At 35.7% G+C, this 25,461-nt stretch overlaps 1 protein-coding gene across 2 annotated transcripts in view; it reads right to left on the bottom strand.

Annotated features, from left to right (window-relative positions):
• Positions 1–25,461, bottom strand: part of gpc6a (glypican 6a) — a 200,212-nt gene that overhangs the window by 147,188 nt on the left and 27,563 nt on the right. For both annotated transcript variants that reach the window (XM_079615037.1, XM_079615036.1), the window contains exon 2: positions 11,531–11,689. In XM_079615037.1, the coding sequence (XP_079471163.1) occupies positions 11,531–11,689 (159 nt within the window). The remainder of the gene's footprint in view (positions 1–11,530; positions 11,690–25,461) is intronic.

The raw sequence follows: 25,461 nt of genomic DNA, 5'->3' as shown, positions 1-25,461 counted from the left end.
CTGGGTGATATATATACAATATTGTTTATTTAATTACAAAAAAAAGTAGGTTACTGAAATAGCTAACATTACTTTGCAACATATTGTATTGCTACCACAATTTATGTATTGTCTATCCTTTATATATATATATATATATATATATATATAATTGTTGTTATTACTATTATGGATGTAATATCTGTGTGTGTGTGTGTGGGGGGGGGGGGGGGGGGGGTTGAAATTACTTTAATAAAGACATTACTTTAAAAAAAGTAATTAAATTACATATTTTTTTTATTTTAAGTAAGGGATTACTCTTCATTTGATCTGTAATTTATTTACAGTTCTGATGTAATTGCATTTAATTCTGTATAGACTATAAAACAATTTTATATAGACTAATGGAGTTAACGTCAAAATGTAACATCTAATGTTAAAATGTATGTTATTTATGTAGCTTTCTCCCCTTAAATACTTTGGTCAATTCATGCATTCTTTGCAATTTTATATTATTTATTTTAAAGCCAATTTTGGTTTCATGATGACAACGTTTTAGCAAATTCACTTCATGCTAGAAAACCTGTGAACTGATATAACAGCAAAAGACATAATCCATCATAACCAGCACTTTCTCATCCGGAGTAAGTGAGGAGGGAGGATTTCGGCTGAGCAAACTCAATATTCAACAGAAGAGGGACTCGGAACAAAGTGAATTGTGGGAGCGAGGTTTTTTTGGAATCCTTGACACACCGGCGCGGGGAAGCTGAGGAAATAAATAAATGAAAAGAGATGAAATAAAATTGCCGTGGATCCCATATAGCCTTTCCTGGACTGTCCGCGGGGACGTCCGGCCACCGCTTCTGACTGTCCATCTAAAAAGAGCAAGTTTCCAATCCGTCATCTGGCCCGACGTGCTGAAATTACCCAGAGTGCCATGCTTTCCCCTGATGATGGAGGAAGAGCGGGACGTCCTCGGAGAATCACCCCGCTCTCTCTGACAGTCACTTCAGCTGACACCGGCCCATCACAACAATGCTTACTTATTCATGCCGGCTTCCAGGAACTACACGTGTGGTTTCGGATTGCAGGATTGAAGAGGAAATCTTCCTGTCACAGCGTCAAGGCCACGCGGGACCACAAATGGAGCGATGCTCTGTCAAACACATGCTTTTTGAGATTATACTACGTTCTGATCGATGCACTGACATTCATGAGCTGCGCTGATGGATATGAATGAATTATTGAAATCGGGGATGAGAAACGTCGGTCCTGAAGGGCCGCTGTCCTGCAGAGTTTATCTCCAAACCTGCAGCCTTAGTTATCCTGAAGCACTGCTTATGAACACATTGCTCATGTGTGTATGGTCAGGGTTGACTAAACTCTGCAGGACAGTGACCGGGACCGACCGGGACCGACCGGGACCGACCGGGACCGACCGGGACCGCCCGGGACCGACGTTCCCCATCCCTGATTTATATGAAGATGCTGTGGACCAAAATATGTGCATCTGATCTCAATTTACTGCTTATTGCTTTATAAGTGTGAAATTATATAACCCTAAAAAGCCTACTGTATCATATATGCCTCTAAATTATTAACATGAAGAAAAAAAAACATGTTGCACACAATCTCCTCCTTGCCTTCTGTCGTCTGCCATGCCATGCGTTCTTGTGCAAGAAAAGGTATTTTATGACGTAAAAGATAATAATAACTTTTATATTGTTCGCAATATTTCAAGACAAACTCTTATTGGACTGAAGCAACTCTAGGTTTACTTGATTATCCATACATAATTTTTCAGAAAAAACATAAGTATCAAATATGATCATCAGGCTTTTGAGGAAAGTTTATTTGTTCTCTCAATCATCATTATATTGCATTGCATTATATGTCTTATCATAAAACTTATCACTTAAATATCAACTTACTAAGATATTATTCGGAGAAATAGAGTGATGACGGATATTTAAATGCATATTTATATGCATTTATATTCATATGCAAGTAGTCAGCTACTGTTATAAAGACCTCAATTATTTACATTGCAAGCGATGATCATTCTTTTTGACCCAGAAAATATCAGAATATGCACCAAATTGCTTTGAAAATGGAAATGGAACATCCATCAAATGTCAGGGTTAACTAATTACAAATGCACTGTGCTCATACGCTGAAGTCTCTCAGCTTGTTGAGGAGAGATCTGATATTATTAAGAAGATAGCAATGCACCGATAACCACACAGCAGAAGGAACACAACTAGTATTCTGCGGTACAATAATACAGACAAATAAAGCAGAAAACCCTTGTGTGAGTCTCTCTCGATGCTGTGGCGGAGGACTGAGTGAGTTTAATGTTCAGCTTCTGATCCTGCATGGGTAATTAGACACATTATAATATTAAAAATAATAAAAACCCTGAACACTGAAACATTATGTGCTGAAATGTGGTACATTATAGTTACACCCCATGCTATATTTGACCTTTTAATGTCTAATACAGGATTTCAGAAATATTATTAGAGATGTACTGTGATAATTAGTAGCGCTTGATTAGATGAACACCTAGCAATTACCCGACTTGTTTTAGTATTAGCTTTTATTTTCATGTTTTCATTTTAAAGGGATAGTTCACCCAAAAAAATTATAATTCTGTCATCATTTACTCACCCTCATGTTGTTACGAACCTGTATGAGTTACACGAAAGAAGATATTTTGAAGAATGTTGGTAACCAGTGTTACGGCCGCAATAATATAGGAAAACCAAAACAAAAGATCGACAAAATAAATTAGGTTTATTTCATAATTCTAGGGGTTTCGCTAAGTGCAGTAATAAATGTGATACTTGTTAAAAAGTTGATGATAGTCATTGACTTCCATAGTATTTTTTTAATGGCTGCCATCAACTGTGTGTTTACCAACATTATTGGAGGGTGAATAAATTAAATCTTTGGGTGAACTATCCCTTTAAGTTTAGTAAATACTGGAAACTTGCCAACAGTCACAATAATAGGAAACCTATCAGACCAAGTCGGACATCAGTGGTGAGTTCTGCAATTAAAATCCACTTGCATTTGCTTCAGAAAGTGTAATTATTTCCACGTCTATAGTCAGATTCCATAACAAATGTAATGTTTATAGGCTTAGCTAAAAATCAAGGCTCCAGGTTCCCCATGTAAGCGCTCCTACACTGCAGTTATAATGGGCATTTGACTGGTTTGCCAGAGAGCATCTGTATCTCACTCGGCTATTTTTTGCCTCTTCCTGTATGTCTCAATCTGTAAATTGATTTCTCTGTAAATCATCTGCTTCAGACACAATATGATCCTAGATTACTTAGAAATGCCCATATCTCCTCAAGCTTCAAACGGAAGACGAGAGCTTTCAGTAAAGCATGCGTACATAAATGCATTTCTCACATTATCTACTGGTTTAGAGGTTTGGCTGTAGAAAACCATCACTATTGCTATTGCTCATCAGATGAGCACATTTACACACTAATAGTTGCTTGTTCTCTGTCACGTTTGCATGCACACCACACAAATGATCACATAAGTTCGATAAAAAACAAACAAACACTACATAAAAAAAAAAAAAGAAATTCAACCTACAGGTGAAACTCAAATAATTTGAATATTGTGCAAAAGTTAATTTATTTAAGTAATTCAACTTAAAAGGTGAAACTAATATATTATATAGACTCATTACATGCAAAGTGAGATATGTCAAGCCTTTACTTGTTATAATTTTGATGATTATGGCTTACATTATGAAAACCCCAAATTCAAATTAGAATATTGTGAAAAGGTTTTCATAAGCTGTAAGCCATAATCATCAAAATTATAATAAATAAAGGCTTGACATATCTCACTTTGCATGTAATGAGTCTATATAATATATTAGTTTTACATTTTAAGTTGAATAACTGAAGTAACTGAACTTTTGCACGATATTAACATTTTTCGAGTTTCACCTATAGAGTCGTGACAGCAACTTTTGCAGAGGCATGAATCCCTCGCAAATTCATCTGAAAATCTAGTGGACTGCTGATGGGAAGGAAGGAAACACTTCCGAGGTCTGAGGTGTGTAATGGGAATCCAGCGCTCAGGGTGCACGTTGCCCTTTACAGTGATCCGAGACTTCACTTCCCAGTCAGGAAACCCGTTTTAGCTTTAGAAGACTTCACCTCGCGGTTCATGTCCTGGTTATGCTTTAGCTGTGGGACCGTCTGGGACAGGCCAGATCTACACATCTACTCACACTGGGTTCAAGAGTAGGCTATATTGTTGAAGTCTGTCAAAATATGGTCCAATTCATTTTTTGAAGATTGTTTTGCACTCATTCTTTGGGTACGGCGTTAGCTTGCTGGTGTATTCGTTTTGTCAACAGTTGCCATAACCATTATATTTCTCAGCGGCAAGAAGAGCAAATCAAAACCACAGCAAGAATCATGAGGCAAAGCTAAATCTATTCATATTTCCTTGTCTTGTTTTCTGTGCTTGAAATGTTGTTTGAAATGGTCAAAGAGACAAAATAGTTGCACAACTGCATGTAATTGGATTTGGACATCCCAGAGCAAGAACATCTGCTTGGCGCCTTTATAAATCTGTCCTTTAGGTTGCTTTTGGGTAAGAACTACAAAATAAATTTGACGTGGATTAGTCATATTTAAAAAAAAAAACTGAGGGACAAAGCCTCTTTGAGGAGACTGCAAAGTTCTGTGGGGATGAGATCATAAAATAATTCCACTTATGACATAGCAAGTAATATTGGATGGATGGATGGATGGATGGATGGATGGATGGATGGATGGATGGATGGATGGATGGATGGATGGATGGATGGATGGATGGATGGATGGATGGATGGATGGATGGATGGATGGATGGATGGATGGATGGATGGATGGATGGATGGATGGATGGATGGATGGATGGATGGATGGATGGATGGATGGATGGATGGATGGATGGATGGAAATAAAACAATAAAACAATATATTTATATAGATGGATGGATGGATGGATGGATGCTATAAAATAAAATTAAATAAAAAAATAAAAATATATATTTATATAGTATATATAAATGAAAATAAAACAAAACAATCAAAAAAATATATAGGCTATATATATATATATATATATATATATATAGCCTATATTTTTTTTTTATTGTTTTGTTTTATTTTATTTTAATTGTTTAATTAATTCATTAATACTTAGAAATATAATAAAATCCTTCCACTTATTTACAATAAACTTAAATAAAATAAAAAATAAATTAAATATAATAAAATAATATCCTTCCACTTATTTACAATAAAATTCTAAATAAATAAAATAAAATAAAATAAAACGAAAGCTGCTTTATATTGATTCAATATGAGAGTTTTGAAAATCACTTTTAGGCAGAACATTTATATTGGGAATAGTTGAACACCCACCGGGTTTGACATTTCACAGAGTTTTAATGCCATTGCAAGTTTCGGCAAGCCAGCTCCTCAAAACTTCAGCTGTGCGGAATTAAAAAGTGAGTGATGTTGAAACCTGTACTTTGTGAAAAATTTGCTTTCTCCCTTAAGCTGTCGTGCTGGGAAAAGAGCACGAGATTTGTCGAGTCTGTGAGGGTGACCAGAATCAAAGAAAGAAGCTTTGCGCTCTGATGTAATCAATCCCCCCCCCCCAGTAACATCTGTGATTCACTGGCTCTCCCACACTGAGCAAAGTGCCCGCATTTGTCTAATCCTGAAGAGTTACTCATCGAGCTGTGCTTAAAAACAGGTCAGGATGAGGCAAAGTGGTGGCTTGTGGGAGATTGAACCCGACTAATGTATTAAAAGAGGAGTAATGCGGCCTAATGGACGGACGTTTCAAGAGAGATGAATGTTTCTCGTCTGCGTCATCCATGCAAGCCTCAACTCTCTTGACTCTTCTCCCATTGTGGATCTTGGTGCAGTGATCTCGGGATTATCTCGACACAGTTTTAAGCAGCACAACTGTTTTTAACATTGAGAATAATCAGAAATGTTCATTAAGCAGCAAATCAGCCAATTACAATGATTTCTGAAGGATCATGTGACACTGAAGACGGAGTAATGATGCTGAAATTTCAGCTTTGATCACAGAAATAAATTACATTTAAAAATATATTACGACAGTTATTTTAAATGTTATATTTCTGTTGAAATAAATGCAGCCTCTGTGAGCAGAAGAGACTTTGAACAGTAATGCACATTGTTGTTTATTTGAATGGCGAATGGTTTAGTTACTGTACGTCCACCACTGTTCAGAAACAGCTACAGCTGCAAAGTAATTTTCGTTAGTTATTTCGTAAAAAAACCAATGTTACACATAATGTGTTTAAAAGACAGATAGAGAATAAAAAAACCTGGCGTTCCAATTCAGACTTAATCCCGCAGCCTTTCAAAGGCCTTAACAGCATCAGGATTTTTCAATAATGCATCAAAAAAACACAAGGCCCCATAGGAAGCCGAGGCGGTAATCAAAAAGTGGGAGTTAAAGAATTTCTAAATAGCGTCCTATAAATAGCAAAGGAATGAAAAAATGAGGGCATGGAAAATGGATGAAGGATCAAATCCCTAGGAGGAGGCAAACACGCTGGAGATAAAGGACGAATGTGGCAGAGTGGGCAGCGTTACGGAGAGAAGACCTCCATCCAATCACATTCATGACCAGACAAAAACCATCAAACGTCTGAGATCTTTCCAAGATCAGTGCCATTGGACAAATCTCAAACGAGATTAATTAAAGCAAAACCGATTCGCTACCACGAATCAGACTTCTCTAGTAACTGATGCTGGATTATGTAATCAGATTGTAATTGTGTTTTTTAAAATGCTTATAACCAGAATACAGTAAGTTTTTTTTTTAAAGTTTTTTATATATAGATAACATGTTATTCACATAATGGTGGCAGTAAACCGCTCATACATTTATTGATTTTCCTTAATTAATATTTTCCATCTTTAAAAATCCTACAGCTTTTAAATACTGATCAATAACATATGATCAATAAGTTATGACAACATATTTTTTTACATTGCTTTATCTCACCAATGTAAGTTAACACATTTTTTAAGTCAGTTTAATGTAATTTAATGCAGCAACTTTTTTATTACAATGGAAAGTTATGTACGTTCAAGTCTTAAAATTTGAAGTCATTAATTAGGTGAATAATTTAACAACATATTTGCATGTTCACAGTTTTATATTATCAGTTTAAGTTCTGTTCGCGTTTTATTTTTTTTGTTAAAACTTTTTTATTTTGATTTAAAAAAATTTTTTTAATTTTTTATTTATTTAATTGTTTTATGATTTAATTACGTATTAGCTATATCAATTTACGAACCCCCTGCAGTTCCTTCATAACCCCAGGTTGGCAAACCCTGGCGTAATGTGATCTTTAATGCAGTTCATGTGTTGATCAAATAAAATAAAAGATTTAATATAATTTCATTCTCTGTGTATTTTTTATATCAATATGATACAATATTCTTATTCAAATCAATGTAATTAACGAGCTAAGTCAAAATAAATCTTTAAGTAATCCAAAAGTTGTCAGATAATATTACCTAAAATGTGTTTTGATACAGATTACACATACTAATATCAGATTTCATAACTAATTACACTTTTGTCATGCAATTTTACTGTAAATAATCTACAAGATATGTAAAAACAGATTACAGTCTGCAGTTCGTATCCATTTCTGTGTGACTGTACTCTCCAGGAAAAGCAGAAGGACTTGACTAACTTCACTTCACAGTCCACAGAGTACAAAAAGAGATCCATTCATCACGCGACGTTCGGCTTTTAGGAAAAGAGATACCGCGGACAGATCGATATGTATCCCGCCGAGCTGAAGGTGTTTCTGGGGATTAGCTGCCAAATCTGCGGTGCCTATCAGAGTGATAAATAAAGTTGTGTGTATATGCGCGTGTTTGTGTGTGTTTAAGTGTGTGGGTCTCTGTCAGATACACCTGCCCTCGGAGATAAAGGCAAGAAGACAAGCAAACCATGAGCTGGAGATGATAAAGAAAGACTCGCTCCTGACTTCAGATGAGAAGTGAGCCGCTCAATAATACAGATGTGTGTCTGAACAGCGCAGGATATTCATCTCACAGATTAAAGATTACATTCATGCGTTTACTAATTAAAACATTAAACAGTCTCATTTAACCTAAAAAACCCATATACTATAAATACATACACTATGCATTTAATTTAAAGACAATGAAGCATATAGAAATTAAGATTTTGTATGACATTTTTAAATCTAATTCTTATTACTGTAATACAATCAAACTTTTTTTAAAAAGTAATTAGCTTTAAATGATGATGATTCCCATATTTTGATTCAATAAATATATTTAACATCTATTTTTTAATGTAGTACACTTTAATATTTTTGTTTAAATCAGCATAAGGGCAGTACAATAAATACTTGTAAAGATTAAATTCCCATTTTTCCCCATGAAAAAAAAATGCAATAATTTATTTAATATGATCAAATATTTAAATAAACAAAGGCAGACAAATAAATACTAAGTTAAATAATAAATCATTTTTGTTTTTGCATTACATTAATGTATATAGCCTCTTTTATGAGGGACAAGTTGATTCCTCATTAAATTACATCTTTAATAGTCCCAAATGATCTGTGTGAAAAATATAACTTTTTATTTTCTTTTAATTTTGAGGTCAAATATGATGAAGGCACATTTTCATAAAACACTATGAGGCTAGAATTTAATAACCATAAAACAGCCATCAAGTCACACGACACCTTCATCACAGGCCCAAATTATTACATGCTGATATGCTAATTACTAATTAATGCTAATGCAGTCAACAAAGTGTTTAAACATAGTATCCATTTAAAAGCAGAACATAATTAATAACGGTACTGTGAATGGGTTTGATTTCGTCAACAAAACTTTTCATTTTTAAATGGCTAAAAAGCCACAATGCCTTTATATTTAATTTATTAATGGCACTGCTTAAGTATTAATGGATCTGCTCACTATTAATGAAAACTCCTTTGGCCCAAAACCGCATATAATCAGATCCTATAGCATCTCGCCGGCGTAATTAACACTCTGTCAGCGGTGTAGGCCAGCGATGTTCATCAAACTCTCAGTTCATCAAACTCTCAGTTCAACACCAGCTCTCTGAGAGCAAGAACGTGTGGAGCCGTCAGAGGAAGTGATGTAGGTTATCAGCTGGCATAACTCAGCGTGAAGGGTTTGTTATGTCACAGGATTACTGTGCATTGGTTTGCATACAGGTTGGCGTAGAGTCGAGCCACTAGAAACTTCCAGCATGACACGTCGTATCACGGCCTCCGTCTCTCAGGAACATCCGTATGCAAACCAGCGGAGGGATTAGTCTCGCAGTCGTTCACTGAGATTCTCCGTTCACATTCTCATAGGAATTAAAGAAAATTACATATGAGATCTCTTTAACAGCTCGATTTATTCTCCTGGATAGCAATAATAAATGGAGGCTTTTTTTTTTTTTTTTGAAGTCTGCAGCATTCTCAAAAGAGAGATTGAACAGTCTTCAAAAGTCAGATCTCAATATGAACTCAAACATTTCTCATCAAATGATCTGAGCTACTATTCACATTTATTGTATGGGTCTGTACACTCAAAAAAGGCTTACATTTAAGAGTATCTATTTGAATTGCAAATACAATTTCTATGAACTTGATTACACAGTTTTCACATAAACTAATACCCTTAATGTGATGCATTTGTCACTCATACTGTACATAAACTAAACGTTTTTGTTCTTATTATTATTAACTATATGCATCTAGGTGATTTTGTTATATCATATTTTCAAAATGCATTTATTGAAATGGCTTAGAATCAGCATTAATCTCTTCATTGTGAAAATAATTGCATGTATTCGGTGCATTGGTAAAATATGAGGAGAAAGCAATATTCAATTAGTAGAAATGGATGAGATTGAAATAAACTGGATTTACTGATGATAAATACATACAGTGATACTTTACAATAGTTGTTTTACAGTATCCACACACATATGTAAAAAATGTGGCTGCGATTACAACTTAAGATTTGTTGAGATAACTTAAATATCCAACTTAACTAAACTAAACTTAAGTTAACTAAGCTTAATATTTTAAGTCAAGCATGAACACGTACTTTTCAAAGTTGAAACAATGTTGGATGTTATGTTGTGATAAATAATCACAGCATTTTTTTTTTTTTACAGTGCTATACAGTATAGTACATGCAAAGTATATAAAAAGTAAATTCATAAGAGCTGGGTCTTCTAAGAACACTGCAAAGTTCATTTGAGTCACACGATATGCTGAACAAGGTTCCTTACGCACTACATGCAAATCATTATCTTTTTTGAGAGCTCTAATATTAACCTTCACATAACCATGTACTCCATAGCTCTCCTTCATTACGGCATTTCAAAAACTATATAATTAGTCAGAGCTGCATGGTTTCCAGGCGAATTATAGTGGCGGTTTGGAGGGGGTCTGACCCGCGTAATGAAGGCCTGAACCCCTATAGGAAGTCATAACAAGGTTAAAAAGTAGATACTTAACAGCTCTTATTCAAACGATTACACGAAGAACATTTCAGTGACTGCAAAAGTAGATTACAAGTGTGAGTCAGAGCATATATTTCCACTAACAAGTCCAGTTCGCCCCGAAGAATAACCGCTTCTACAGAACACGGCTCCAATGCTTTCCGTATCAAAGTGCACTAATTACATTACTTTTGAAAAGTTGACCATCGCTGCATAAAACCACATCTAGTTTAGTTTCCATAACAATGAACTTTTGCAACACATTTGGGTTATTTATGCTTTATGTAGCTTCATATATTTCTTATACAACTTTTCCAGTTGCCAACTTTTCAGTGACCAGTTTGTCAAAGAATAATTTAGACTCTGATTGATTCTGACACAATTTCCTAACCCTAAACAATTGATCTTCAAAGCTTCATAAGCACCTTCAAATCGACCAGACTTTATATTTATTTCCATTTTTGCCTTGACAGTTATTCATGAGCAACAAAGTAGACGAAACATTGCAAGCGATGGATTTTAGGGAAAATCGCTTTGTTTGAACATCAATGAATCTCTTAACACAATAACTACTGTGAATCATTCAGAACCAGCTCAAAAGACCTGGCTTTACTTTTTTTTTTTTTACTTTACTGCATCAAGATTCATATGCAAGTTCAGTTTTCTGAACAGTTTAAAATAAATCATTCAAAAGACTCAGAATGATTCGTTCACAAAATTGACTTAACACACACACACAAAAAAAGTAACTTCAAATATTTGTGTCTTTGTTCTCTTTTTGCAAGTTGAACTCAGCCAGACATCAATTCCAATGTTATTTTTGCACACTGGAATTATAATTGCTTTGCATTGCATCTGTTTATTCCCGGACCAAGTCATGGAAGCAAAAGCCTGGACAATAATGTTGGGATAGAGAGCACAAATCAAACTAAAGAAACAAATATTGCACACTTACCGTCAAACTTTTTATGTCTGGAGGTAAATACTGTCCGTATGGTGTGGCTGCTCTTGTCCACTAATTTCTCGAAATCCAGTTTGCTCTGCTGGCCGAGTCGGTCCTCCATGTCTGAAGTGCAGCAGGTGTAGCCTTGGGAACAAACCCGCAGATGTTCACCTGTGGGACGGGAGAAGGACATATTTCACACGGCCGCACTGGGAGACACGGAGCTCATCACACCAAATCAAACACGCTTCATTAAGCCGGAGCTGCGATGTGTGATTTCCCAAAGCGCACAGAAGATGTGAAGGTGCACCAACTGAAATTAATGGTGCACGACGCCGCTGGATGTGACATCTTTAATTGCGTCAAAGCGACAGATGGATGTTTGAGAGCCGTCCTCAAACTTCCTCCAGGCATGTGTTTTACACAGGTGAGCTTTTTAATGACTGCAAACAAGTAGAAAACTTGCCTGACTGTCAGTGTGAAAATGTATTTCCCGTCTATTTTTGAAACTTCATGCTTGACAGGCTATATTACATTACAATATGGTCAATCTGATGTTTTAAATAGCTTTCCCGTTGAGAAAAAGTCTAAACCAGGTTCAAGTAAGCATACAAATTAAGTGTGAGGCATCTATGGGAACAGGATTTATTTCAATAATAAAGTCAAATCAAATTAAAGCTACACTGAAAAAAATGTCCCAAGACATGATTTATACTAAGAGTGTGAATGTCTTTGCAGTCTATTTAAAATGTTTAAATAATCTGAATTAAAACAAAAATTTAATCAGTTTGAATGAAAGATTCAATGACTCAACTATAATATTTCATTTGTTTTATTACTGGTTGAATCAGCATTTTTGGATGAATCTCTTCCAAAATCTTCCGTTCATATAGACTTCACTTGTTGCATTACTGGATGATTCAGTGTTTTTGAACAAATATCTTGAATTAATGATTCAATGACTCACTCATAAAGACTTCACTTGTTGCATTACTGAATGAATCAGCATTTTTGCAGTTTGAATGAATGATTCAATGACTCACTCATAAATATTTCACTTGTTTCCTTACTGGATGATTCAGTGTTTTTTTTTTTACAAATCTCTTGAATTAATGATTTAATGACTCACTCATAAAGACTTCACTTGTTTCATTACTGGATGATTCAGCGTTTTTGCACGAATCTCTTAAATGAATGATGCAATGACTCACAAGTACTGGTGTAAGGATGTAATCGATATAATCGTTATTTTAAGCATCATGTTACTCTCAAAAGGTGATCTGCTCTATTTTGATCGCTATTGTAGACATCAGTGTTTATATCTGAACTATAAACTTGTATCTTAGTAGCCTACTTCTGTGACAACGTAAATATTTTTAATAGAAATAATGAAACTGTGATTGAAACTGTGTTTGTGAAGTGGTTTTATACTTATACTGTACATGATAACTGCCTCTCTGGGTCAGCGGCGGCGCGAACACAGATCTGAATGTCCCGGTGTGATTTAGTCAAAGGTTTAATAGACACAGGCAAATTGCAGTCATTTAGGAGTCGTGTGGGTGTTTGAATCAAGATTGCGATCTCTTAATGAATAATCGTGCAGCTCTAGTCTAAGAAGTATTCTTATCTGAGTTCTTAAGAGCACCGAATTATTTCTACAACCCAACAGCAAACGAATTACACTTTTACAGTATAAATGGCATCCCTCCAGTCGATCTATCCAGTTTGCATTTTGCATCTCAGCATTAAAGCTTCATGAGTCAAACTCTCCCCAAAACCTGCTGGATTTAACATGCAAACCACAGCCAAAGCGCTTCTGGCACGAGTGGAACCAGGGACAACAATATATGGAGGAAATGCCAAACTGTGGGCTAATGACACATTTAAAATCGCCTCAAATTTTGGCGGGGAATCATAAGTTGCTTGCAGTGAGCAAAAGCGACAAACAGGAGTGTGTTGGTAATGACATCTCAGCCTGGGAGAAAAAATCGCATTCTCATAATAGCCAGCTGATTTGAAAAGTAATATCAGACCATTACACACCGAGCAAGACACATACTAGCGCTTATTTTCGAGTATATATATTGACTTCTGAATATTTTGAGGCCAGTGTGCGATTTAATTTCTGATTTCTGTCTCGTGCGAGTCTACTCGTTTTTAAATGTAATGAGCGAGAAATTGTGCAATTTATGAGCAGGGCCGTATCTGAACACGTCTTTGGTGCAAATAATAGGAAACAGACATTATAAGCCTCAATATTCATTGTTGTAACTTTTTCACATTACACTTCAATCCCTTTTAAGTTTCGTCAATTAAGCATGCTTTCAATATCTGGAATTGGCTGGTCAAGCGTATTTCAAACCATTGTAAAGATTTTCCCCATTTTAAAGAAAAATTGCAAATGAGATCTCTTTAATACTCAAATGTTTAGACAGCAATGACAATGATATTAAATGGAGAAATTGCTTAATGCATGTAAATCACTGTCTCCATTTTTTGCTTTCCTTGAATGGATTTTTAGGAGAAATACGACTAAGTTGATACTGACAATACTGTTCAATAGTTTAGGGCCTTTTCAAAATGTTTTTGAAAAGAAGTATCTTCTGTTCACCAAGCCTGCATTTATTTTATAAAAAAATACAGTAAAAATGGTAATATTGTGAAATAATATTACAATTAGAAATTACTCTTACCTGTAATGTATTCATGTGATCAAAGCTGAATATTTAAAGCATCATTACTCCGGTATTCAGTGTCACATGATCCTTCAGAAATCATTCTAATATGCTGATTTGCTCCTCAAGAAACATTAACATGCACAATATTCATTGTATAGCTCTGTACTCAAACTACTATTGACTCATTTATGTCTATTTATTATTTCTCCAAAATAATTGTAGGAGAAACATCTGAGACAAATGTGATATTTAAACAACAAACATGAATAAGAAGTCCACCAGAAGTTGGTTTGGTTCATAGAGCAATCGCACCAGGGTTAGTTTTAATCCAACCAAACATGCCAAGTGTGAACACACACCGCTCCGGACCAAATGAACCAAGAGAACCAAACTAAAGTACAAGTGCGCATAACCCACCCTAAGTCTCCGGAGCTTCAAGATGAAATGAAATGCACTGAATCGTCCTGCGGGTCAGCAGATTTCTCAGACACAATAAACATGTCTCCGCTCACGAGACGTTCTGTTGTGGACTCTACCGTGTGCCAACAGCTGGTTTGTGTCAGATGAGCCCGTCACAGATACTGACAGACTTAGCCCCCATATTTCATCTTAAAAAGATGGAAGTAATTCATGAGGGCAAAAGAACGGCAGAAAAGCCTGTCATTGGATTGGCTTCAACCCAAAGTGTTTTTAAGCGCGTTGAGGTGAGGTCATAATAAACATGAGGTTTTCACAAAGCGTTCCAAGACGTTAAGTTAGTCATTTTCCTCTGTGTCTCTGGTCTATCTCGGCACAGATGTGGCGGATCGTTACGGATGGTTATCTCTGGAACCTGGAGCGCGGAGCGGGATTGAAGCGCAGCTTTGTAATTAGCTGGAAGAAACACTGACTATGAGAAGCTCCAGCGAGTGATACTGGTGTTCAGATGCCAGTGACAGACAGAGTCCATTTACCACAGACAAGATCACTCCTGCCAGGAGAGCCCACTACTGACTATGGCTGAGCCAGAAATATCAATAGTTTGTGCATGGGAATTACTAAGCAAAGTCATATTTACCTGTGAGAAACTGACTGGTAAATATAAAATAAAAAAATTAAATAAAAGTTTTTTTATTTGTGTTTTTTTAAATTTTGAAAGAGTTTAAAAGTTTTTTAAAATTTTGAAACTCTTCTGCTCACAAGGCTGCATTTGTTTGATCATAAATACAGCAAAAACAGTAATATTGTGAAATATTATTTTAATTTGAAGGAACAGTTTGGTATTTGAATACATTTTAAAATGCAATTTATTCCTGTGATACGAAGCTGGATTTTCAGCATCATTACTCTTAAGTTATCCTTCAGAAATCGTTCTCAAGAAACATTTCTTATTACATGTATTATTAATGTTGAAAAAAATGTTGCTGCTTAATTTTTGTGTGGAAATTGTGATGCATTTTTTCAGGGTTCTTTGATGAGTATAAATTGTAAAAGATTAGGTATAACGGTATAACGATAAACGATAAAAGTTGTCTGTATTGTCTTTACAATTATTTTTTATCCATTTAATGTTTTCTTGCTGAAGAAAAATATTACTTTATTTTAAATAAATACTTTTTCTTAATGTTAGTGTAAATTTTAAAACATGATTGATATCATATTTTCTTGAAACTAATTCCATGTTATATTTATGCATTTGCAAGATGCATTTATCCAAAGCGATCGCATTGCATTCAAGGAACGCCTTTCACATTACAGAGATCAAACGGGCTGAAAATACAGTATTAACATTTTTAATCTGATGTAAAAATATTAACAAAATGTTATTTATGCATACCATTTAGTGCAATTTTGAATCTTATCTTAAAATGTAAAAGTCAAATCCAAACATCATACTGTATTTTAAACCAGCAAAGCCTCAAGATTCATATTACTCTTTCTGGATTTGTGCTAATCATCCTCGGGTTTGGAGTGCAATGATATACATATACAGTAAGCATAGCAAAGTAACACCAATCAGATTAAAGATGCATTTAAAATATGGTGATTATACAAGAGGGATTACATGCATTTATTAAAAAAAGGCTTCTGCTGACGCACACACAACCCCATCTGTGCTGTCGACCAAAAATAAATAAATAACATGTTGCCAAAAAGAAGAAGTGAATCAAACAGTTTATTGAAAACTGTTTTGGAAATGCATTGGAGATTTAGAAATAATCTTCAATAATGAAAGCAAAAAAAAACATCGGTTTATACTGTGCAAATGATGCTCACCGACACTGAACACGATCAAAAGATTCAACATCCAACCAGACGAGGAGATTGAGATTAACTTCTGCAGTGAAGTTCTGTCATGTTATAATGAAGAGAATCTGCTGTATGATTTCTCCTTCCAACCTCAAACCCAATAAAACTAGTTTACTAACCAATTATGCAAAAAAAAAAAAAAGAGTTTGTATAGACGTATACACATTGGCTGACACCTGAAGATTGTTCACTAACAGAGAGCATGCTTGAAGTATCAAGGCCTACACAACTGAATTCAACACACAATCTTTATTTACTAGTACAGAAACATATGAGATAGCCTCGGAAACAAATCTATACTGTACATGCACTTCAGCATGCTGCTATGGACATGCACAAATGTACATAATTATGTTATTATTCCCCATACTTTTGGTTAAGACAATCAGCAAACCCCTTAACTTAAAGAGTCCCTCCAGCGAAAGTTATTCTCTATATCAGTTTCTGAACTCCTGAAACGCCTCCATTGTAGTCTTGAGTTTTATCCAGGGACGAACACGTCACAATATTCCTCATTTAAATAATTAATATGCAGAATAAAGGGGCGTGGCCTGATTTAGTTATTTAGTAGTGTGTTGAAACTGGTGGTTATGTTAAGAGGTGGGAAATTTCCCAAACACACTCGAAGCGCTCGACCAATCACAACAGACTGATCCAGCCGACCAATCACAACACACTGATCCAGTGACCAATCAGAGCACAGCATGCTTTCGTAACAAGGGGCTTCATAGAGACAGGAAGTAAACTGAGGTGTGTTTCCCAAAACCAACTGGTCACTAGTTCCATCGTTACCAACACAATTGACCGTTCACAAAAGCCACGCCCCTTAGTTATTGTTACTACGCCCGTCAAACAATTGAGAACCAGACACATGGCTGGGTTGAGCTCCATACATTAAGTGATTGGTTTTGGAGTAATGCAGCAGACATACCCTCCAGGGCACGACAGACAGTATAGACAGAATAGCGCACGGGAGCACATGCACAAAACAGTTTTGTAAAATTATATATCAATCATTTTTATTTGATCATATATCATTTTACAAAACTGTTTTGCGCATGTGCTCCCGCGCGCGCTATTTCCGTCACAACACTGCAATCAGAGGACGCGCTGAAACCATCAACTCTCGATGCTGCTCTCTTCATAACTCGTAGCCGACTGAGAAGGATATATCTGTGTAAATAGTTGTGCAACTGCGCAAACTTTGTTTTGAAGTTTAATGTTTGAGTTCCAGAGGAATTTGTGACTGTGTACCTGTTCAACCACATCAAAGTTTCGTAATTAGTAAGTCCGTGCTTTTTCTCTTTTTTTGCTGACTGATGAGGGGCCGCAGTGCCGTAGTGTAACGGTGTTTGTACATGTAGCCTATTTTTTAATTATAGTTGCAAGCAATCATAAAATACAGTATATGAAAAAAAAAAAAAAGGTGAGAAACAGACCTCAGGTCGGGCTTAAAATGTAACCGTAATGTTCGGGTCGGGTCAGGTTCAATTATTATTGGCACATCGTTTCACTATCTTGCTGAAATCGCAATGTTTGACGGAGGTCCTTCTCCTTAGTTACAGTTGCTGAGCTACAGTAGGATTGGACGAGAACCGTTCGAGGGCGGGGGTTTGCGAACGGTCAATTCCATGGAACTAATTGTTGGCTAACGATGCTTTTGAGAAACTCACTCAGGAACGCTCCTGACTGACTGGAAAGAGAGGAGCTGCAACAATATAAAATAAAATAAAAACACATTCAATCATTTAAACATATTCCAGTAGAGCCCCAAAAACAAAATCAAGACTTTGTAAAGGGGCATAATGCGGCATATTTAAAGTTTGGCATGCAGCTTTTCCTGCATTTACAGTGGACACAAAATGGCTGAAAAACTTTCTGAGAAAAAAAAAAAAAGGAAAAAAAAAATGATAAAATGAAGAAGGGAACGAGTCATATCTAGAGACCAGAACAGCATAGAGGATTTTGACTTTGAAATTCAACCACCCACAACATGCCAAAGTTTGAGACGTCATGAGAGTTGCAAACACAAAATCAGTTTGTACTACTTTGTTTTACTAATTACATTTTTAAAAGCTGATCAATAATCCAAAACTCATATTAACAGAAACTCTTCACACCCCGAGGATAAGTTCAAATTAAAAAAAACAACATGATCATATTCAAACAGCCTGTTTATTTCTTTTCTCATTATTTTCTATTCCTCAGGAGTCGCCTGTTTTGATGGTTACTCTCCATTGCATCATTATAGATATGATAGAGTTAATAGACATTTCTACGGCACCACTTGCTTCATAAAACGATTGCAAGCTTCTTCCTCCATGGGGCATCGTTGTGAATTTGCATCTCTTTGATGGACCAGTATCTCCCCGGACCAATCATGCTGGTAACTGAAAGTTTGATTTCTTCTTTAGAAAAAGAAGCATCTTCCTACAGTATATACAGAAGTGATCGTGTAAAACTTTTCCAAATAATAAACACAACATTATATTTATATAGAAGTAAATACAGCAACTGAGCGCGCGGCTCCTCTGAGATTGGCAGATATTAAAAACTGCTATAGTTCAGTTTTCAGGATTTTTCTGAGAAAAGGTTTTAGCAATTTTAATTTCTTCACAGTTTTTATACTATTTGCTCACCGTGCAACTTTTGGGTTCAGAAAAACCTGCTGTACATCCAATAATTCAATATAAACAAGTATTATATAATCCTGAGGAAGTGACTGTGCCAAAAAGTTAGTTTATATAAAATTATTTGTATCAAACTTTAGCCTAACGTTATTGTCAATCTGCATCAAAAAGAGCAATGAACAAAACAGTAGAAAACACAACTTCTGTTCGTAAAATTTGGTAATTCTATAAATTAAAATATACCCCAAAATTAAAAAAAAGTATAACTAACAAAAATTTTTTCTGATATAAAAATGTTTTGCAGAAAAAAGAAATAAAAATATTTTCAATAAAGATTAAATAATATAACTAACATATTAAAATATATAATACACATTAAAATGATAATATATTATATACAATTAAAAATAATATGATTTAATATAATATGGTCAACCTTTACAAAATATTGCATTTGTTATCATTAGTTATAGTTGATATAAACTAACAATGAAAAATAATTGTAAAGCAAGTTTTAATTTAGTTAATGTTAATTTCAACATGTACTAATATATTATTAAATATCAAAATGTGCTTGTGCTAATATTATTTAATATATTTGAGCTAACATGAACTAATAATGAACAGTTGTATTTGTATTAAATAATGTTAACAAAGATAAACAATAATGTAACATGTATTGTTAGCTGGTAGTTAATATTGTAAAGTGTAATATAATATAATATAATATAATATAATAGGCCTATAATATAATATAATATAAGCACTCTAAAAAAATGCTGGGTTGTTTCAACCCAATTTTGGGTAAAATATGGACAAACCCGGCCATTGGGTTAAATTTTTACATTACATTTTTAACCCAACGTTTGGGTTTGTCCATATTTTACCCAAAATTGGGTTGAAACAACCCATCATTTTTTTAGAGTGCTTATATTATATTATATTATAGGCCTATTATATTATATTACACTTTACAATATTAACTACCAGCTAACAATACATAAGTGTAATATAATATAATATAATATAATAGGCCTATAATATAATATAGATATAAAATGATGGGTTGTTTCAACCCAATTTTGGGTAAAATATGGACAAACCCAAACGTTGGGTTAAAAATGTAATGTAAAAATTTAACCCAATGGCCGGGTTTGTCCATATTTTACCCAAAATTGGGTTGAAACAACCCAGCATTGTTTAGAGTGTAATATAATAATACTCTCAAATGTCTGTTTATTCTGGACCTGAAATTATATAAGCTTCATTTTTTGTTAAAGCATTTACTGAGGGGTGAGATGAAATTAGTTTGTGACAAACGCTGATGAAGTGTGTCAGGATAGTGTGTAAGATATGCTTATAAAGTGTATGAACAGTCCAGTTATGAGATCAGTTCTTCGGTCACGGCGTGTGCCTGTCGCGTGTTAGACGTCAGCTTCTTCTTCACATTAACACACATGCAACTAGTTTCCCCTCACACTGCATAATTCATAAGCTGTGCACTTCATCAACGCAGAGGCCTTCAAGCGGAGCCAACGAATCAAACTAGAGACACGGCCGACACGTTGAAAGTACAGTGATGGTGCAAAGTTAAATAAGCTCTGTGAAAACAAAGCCAAACAGAAAGACGTGAAAAGTGCTATTGTTTGCTCTGGGAAGAAAGCATCTGTAGTGGTATCACTCCATCTCCATCTTCCAGATCTCCCCGTGGATCAAACCGAGTCATTGTTTGTGTGTGTGTGTGTGTGTGTGTGTGTGTGTGTGTGTGTGTGTGTGTGTGTGTGTGTGTGTGTGTGTGTGTGTGTGTGTGTGTGTGTGTGTGTGTGTGTGTGTGTGTGTGTGTGTGTGTGTGTGTGTGTGTGTGTGTGTGTGTGTGTGTGTGTGTGTGTGTGTGTGTGTGTGTGTGTGTGTGTGTGTGTGTGTGTGTGTGTGTGTGTGTGTGTGTGTGTGTGTGTGTGTGTGTGTGTGTGTGTGTGTGTGTGTGTGTGTGTGTGTGTGTGTGTGTGTGTGTGTGTGTGTGTGTGTGTGTGTGTGTGTGTGTGTGTGTGTGTGTGTGTGTGTGTGTGTGTGTGTGTGTGTGTGTGTGTGTGTGTTTGTTTGTGTGTGTGTGTGTGTGTGTGTGTGTGTGTGTGTGTGTGTGTGTGTGTGTGTGTGTGTGTGTGTGTGTGTGTGTGTGTGTGTGTGTGTGTGTGTGTGTGTGTGTGTGTGTGTGTGTGTGTGTGTGTGTGTGTGTGTGTGTGTGTGTGTGTGTGTGTGTGTGTGTGTGTGTGTGTGTGTGTGTGTGTGTGTGTGTGTGTGTGTGTGTGTGTGTGTGTGTGTGTGTGTGTGTGTGTGTGTGTGTGTGTGTGTGTGTGTGTGTGTGTGTGTGTGTGTGTGTGTGTGTGTGTGTGTGTGTGTGTGTGTGTGTGTGTGTGTGTGTGTGTGTGTGTGTGTGTGTGTGTGTGTGTGTGTGTGTGTGTGTGTGTGTGTGTGTGTGTGTGTGTGTGTGTGTGTGTGTGTGTGTGTGTGTGTGTGTGTGTGTGTGTGTGTGTGTGTGTGTGTGTGTGTGTGTGTGTGTGTGTGTGTGTGTGTGTGTGTGTGTGTGTGTGTGTGTGTGTGTGTGTGTGTGTGTGTGTGTGTGTGTGTGTGTGTGTGTGTGTGTGTGTGTGTGTGTGTGTGTGTGTGTGTGTGTGTGTGTGTGTGTGTGTGTGTGTGTGTGTGTGTGTGTGTGTGTGTGTGTGTGTGTGTGTGTGTGTGTGTGTGTGTGTGTGTGTGTGTGTGTGTGTGTGTGTGTGTGTGTGTGTGTGTGTGTGTGTGTGTGTGTGTGTGTGTGTGTGTGTGTGTGTGTGTGTGTGTGTGTGTGTGTGTGTGTGTGTGTGTGTGTGTGTGTGTGTGTGTGTGTGTGTGTGTGTGTGTGTGTGTGTGAGAGAGGGAACGGATGGATATTACCGGATGTGCTCATGTGTGGCTTTGCTCTCTCTGTGAAGTGTATCTGAGCAGACAGGGTTTTCATGTTTCATTACATTATGACCACAGTTGAGTAAAGACACACTTACACTGCACTGTACCACGCTAGATAACTGGAGAACAGCTTTCATTTATATAGACAGAGTTTGTATGTAGATTAGATTGATTTCCATAATGTGTTACTGCTTTCTGTGTGATAGTTGTACTGGTGTTCTGTTCACAGTCCCGTCTCACACTGACACTGTATTAGCAAATAGAGAAGAAGAGCAACACTAATCCAAAATAGTAGATACTCAAACAAACAGATTTCATGTTGGAGAAGCAGTCTTTTAGAAAATCAGAAATGCTTGATATTCACTCTTAAAGGTTGGGTAGGTCAGAATTGTCTAACAAAAACTTTTATTCAAAATTTGTTTAAACTGTCTTTATATACCAATACATAATTAAAATGCAAGTACTCTGAAATAGAGAGTATAAAAAACTGAGTGACTCTAGTGTATTTAATCTTCAATAAACACAGCTCATTAATTCCATTCACTCCCACCTAAAATTATGCACGTGGGCAGAGCCAATAATAGCGGCGGTAGTCATGGCGACGGAGAGTGACAGTCGCGCAAGCCAATCACTTGTTTCGTCCCGAATGGAATTAATGAGCTGTGTTTTTTGAAGATTAAATACACTATAGTCACTTAATTTTTATACTCTCTTTTTCAAAGTACTTACATTTTAATTATGTATTGGTATATAAAGACAGTTTAAGCCAATTTGAAAAAAAAGTTCTTTAGACAATTCTTACCTACACAACCTTTAAGCTTAAACCATTTTTTTTATAAATATATTAAATTAAATTAAATTATAAATTAAAATATATATATATCAAACGTGTTTTGCACCATACTGCATCATTTTACAGCAAAAATGTTTATTTAGATTATAGCTTAATTTATTAAGTCATATTAGAGCGGTACAATTCCCTGTTAATAATCCAAAACATATTTTATACAGTATTTTTGTATAAAAATATTAAATGTATATATATTCAATAAATTATTTATATTATATAAATATATGAAATTATTTATTAAATAGTTATTTAAATATAAAATATAAAATACTTAAATATGAATATTTAATTATAAATATTAAACAATATAATAAAATATTATTAAAATAAAAAAATATAAATTGTTACCAAAAGTGAAAAAACATGTACTACATAACAAATATATATTTCTGAATATTTGCAAAAAAAGTGAATACAAATAAAATAAAGATATTACAAAAAAAATTACATAAATAAAAATATTTAATTAAACAATATAATAATATATTACTGAAAATTAAAAATAGATATTTTGATTATTTATTTAAACATATTCAAGTTACAAGTAAAAAGTGCTGAACTAAAAATCCCCATATTTTTTTAGCCCTGATAGTGATATTTTTTCATGCACAGCTGGGAAATGTCATGGGAATTAGTCGGTCATGAAGCACACAAACCCTCTGTGAACAATACGGCAGGTATTTGACACTATTCTATAAAAGTATAGGTAAAAAAAAAAAGAAAGAAAAAAAAGCGGAATAGAGATTTCATGCTGCGGCAAAAGCAGCCATGGGATCTGATTATGCCCAGCGAACAAAGTCATGCCAAAAAAACTTGGAGCAACTCTCCACGGTATTCATTAGTGTACCTGGCCACAGGGATCTCCTGCATATGGCCACTGCCATCTGGTGGGTCCCGGGGCCCGTCGAGAGCCTCTGCCAGCCCGTTCACCTCCAGCACCTCCAGCCTAATTTACTGCCGACTGAGAAGATGCGACGGCCCACACCGCTCGCAGAACCGCAAGCCAGTCCCGGCAAACCACATGTCACTTTGGTTCATTTTGTTTTGTGGCGAGGCGCATAGAAAAATCAATAATCATTGTTGTTCATTGCCTGGCTGGTGTGTGGAGACTTTTGTCAGTGGCCACCCAATAAGTCATTTATCATGTAGTGCAGCCCTGGAGAGAATGATGGGATGGCGAGAACGAGAGAGCACTCGGACTCGTTTAAGAGCCGAGGCGGGGAAACCCGAGCTCTCTGCTAATTCCAGGACTAATCAAGTCCAGGCTTCTTTCTCACGTCGCGTTCGATCGCGCCGCCGCTTCTGAATCCACATCGACCCGCTCTCAGATGTACGTGCTCATCAGAAGCAGCGTCACATCAGTGAGTCCAGAAGCAGAGTCTGGACCCGTCTGATACTCTTCAACTGAGCTCAGACTCCAGCACATGTTGGGCTGTTACGATAAACACGCTACGCTATCTTTATAGGTATAGACATCTTGCTCAAGCGCTCCATTACTTCATTACTGGGCGAGCTGGACTCCAGCCGAAGCATTGATCCGATTCACACAGCTTCGGTCTCGCTCATGTGTTCGGAGCATATTTCACCATAAGAAAGAAAAAGAGCTATTAAATGTGGCTTAAAGTAAATTAAATACTTTTAAGACCATCAAAATAAAGCACATTTATTAAAAGAATCTCATCCAACAAATATTTGAACATGATTTTATGCTTTGCAAACTTTAATATTGTTTTTCTGTGATGTTTTGAATATGATGTAAATGTACCATCATAGTACCGTATTTTCCGGACTATAAGTCACACTTTTTTCATAGTTTGGCTGGTCCTGCGACTTATAGTCAGGTGCGACTTATATATCAAAATTAATTCATACTGACTGAGATGAACCAAGAGAAAACATTACCGTCTCTAGCATTACCGTCTCCAGCCGCGAGAGGGCGCTCTAGTTAGCGGAGTTGTTTTTACTGATGCGACTTATACTACGGAGTGACTTATAGTCCGGAAAATACGGTAGTTATCTTGGAAGCAAAAGGAAAAGAAAAAAAACTTGGACAAATCAATCATGTTTTAAATAATTATAATGCAACATAATGTGAAGGTTGTGAGAATTATAATAAAGGGGGGGGGGGGGGGGGGGTAAAAAAAACTAAATATAATAATAACATAAAACAAAAAATAAATAAAAATTTAAAATTTAATTAAAATGTCTAGGTGCATTACAAACAAAAATTTGAAGAACAAAAATTTGAGAACAAAATGTACTTTAATTATTAAGAATCAATGCAATGCATTTGAATGCAAAACATTAAATGGTCCTAAAACCAACTTGCAATGTGAAAAATCTCTTTTTATCCATTCTGCATTTATATTTGGCATGACATGTTTGTTTTTTTATGAATGTCAGCCTAGATCGGAGTTTCAGGGTGAATATCGTTCAACGACGCTATTCTAACTGGAACTGCCTTTTGTCGTCGTAACCAGCCGCAACACCACAGACTTTGAGCATCAAATCATTTATTTAAAGTGAAAAACCCACAGCGAGCTACAACAACACAGC

Source organism: Phoxinus phoxinus, assembly GCF_949152265.1.
Source record: "Phoxinus phoxinus genome assembly, chromosome: 6".
NCBI classification, from domain to species: Eukaryota; Metazoa; Chordata; class Actinopteri; order Cypriniformes; family Leuciscidae; genus Phoxinus; species Phoxinus phoxinus.
This window is presented reverse-complemented; position numbering and strand designations above follow the sequence as displayed.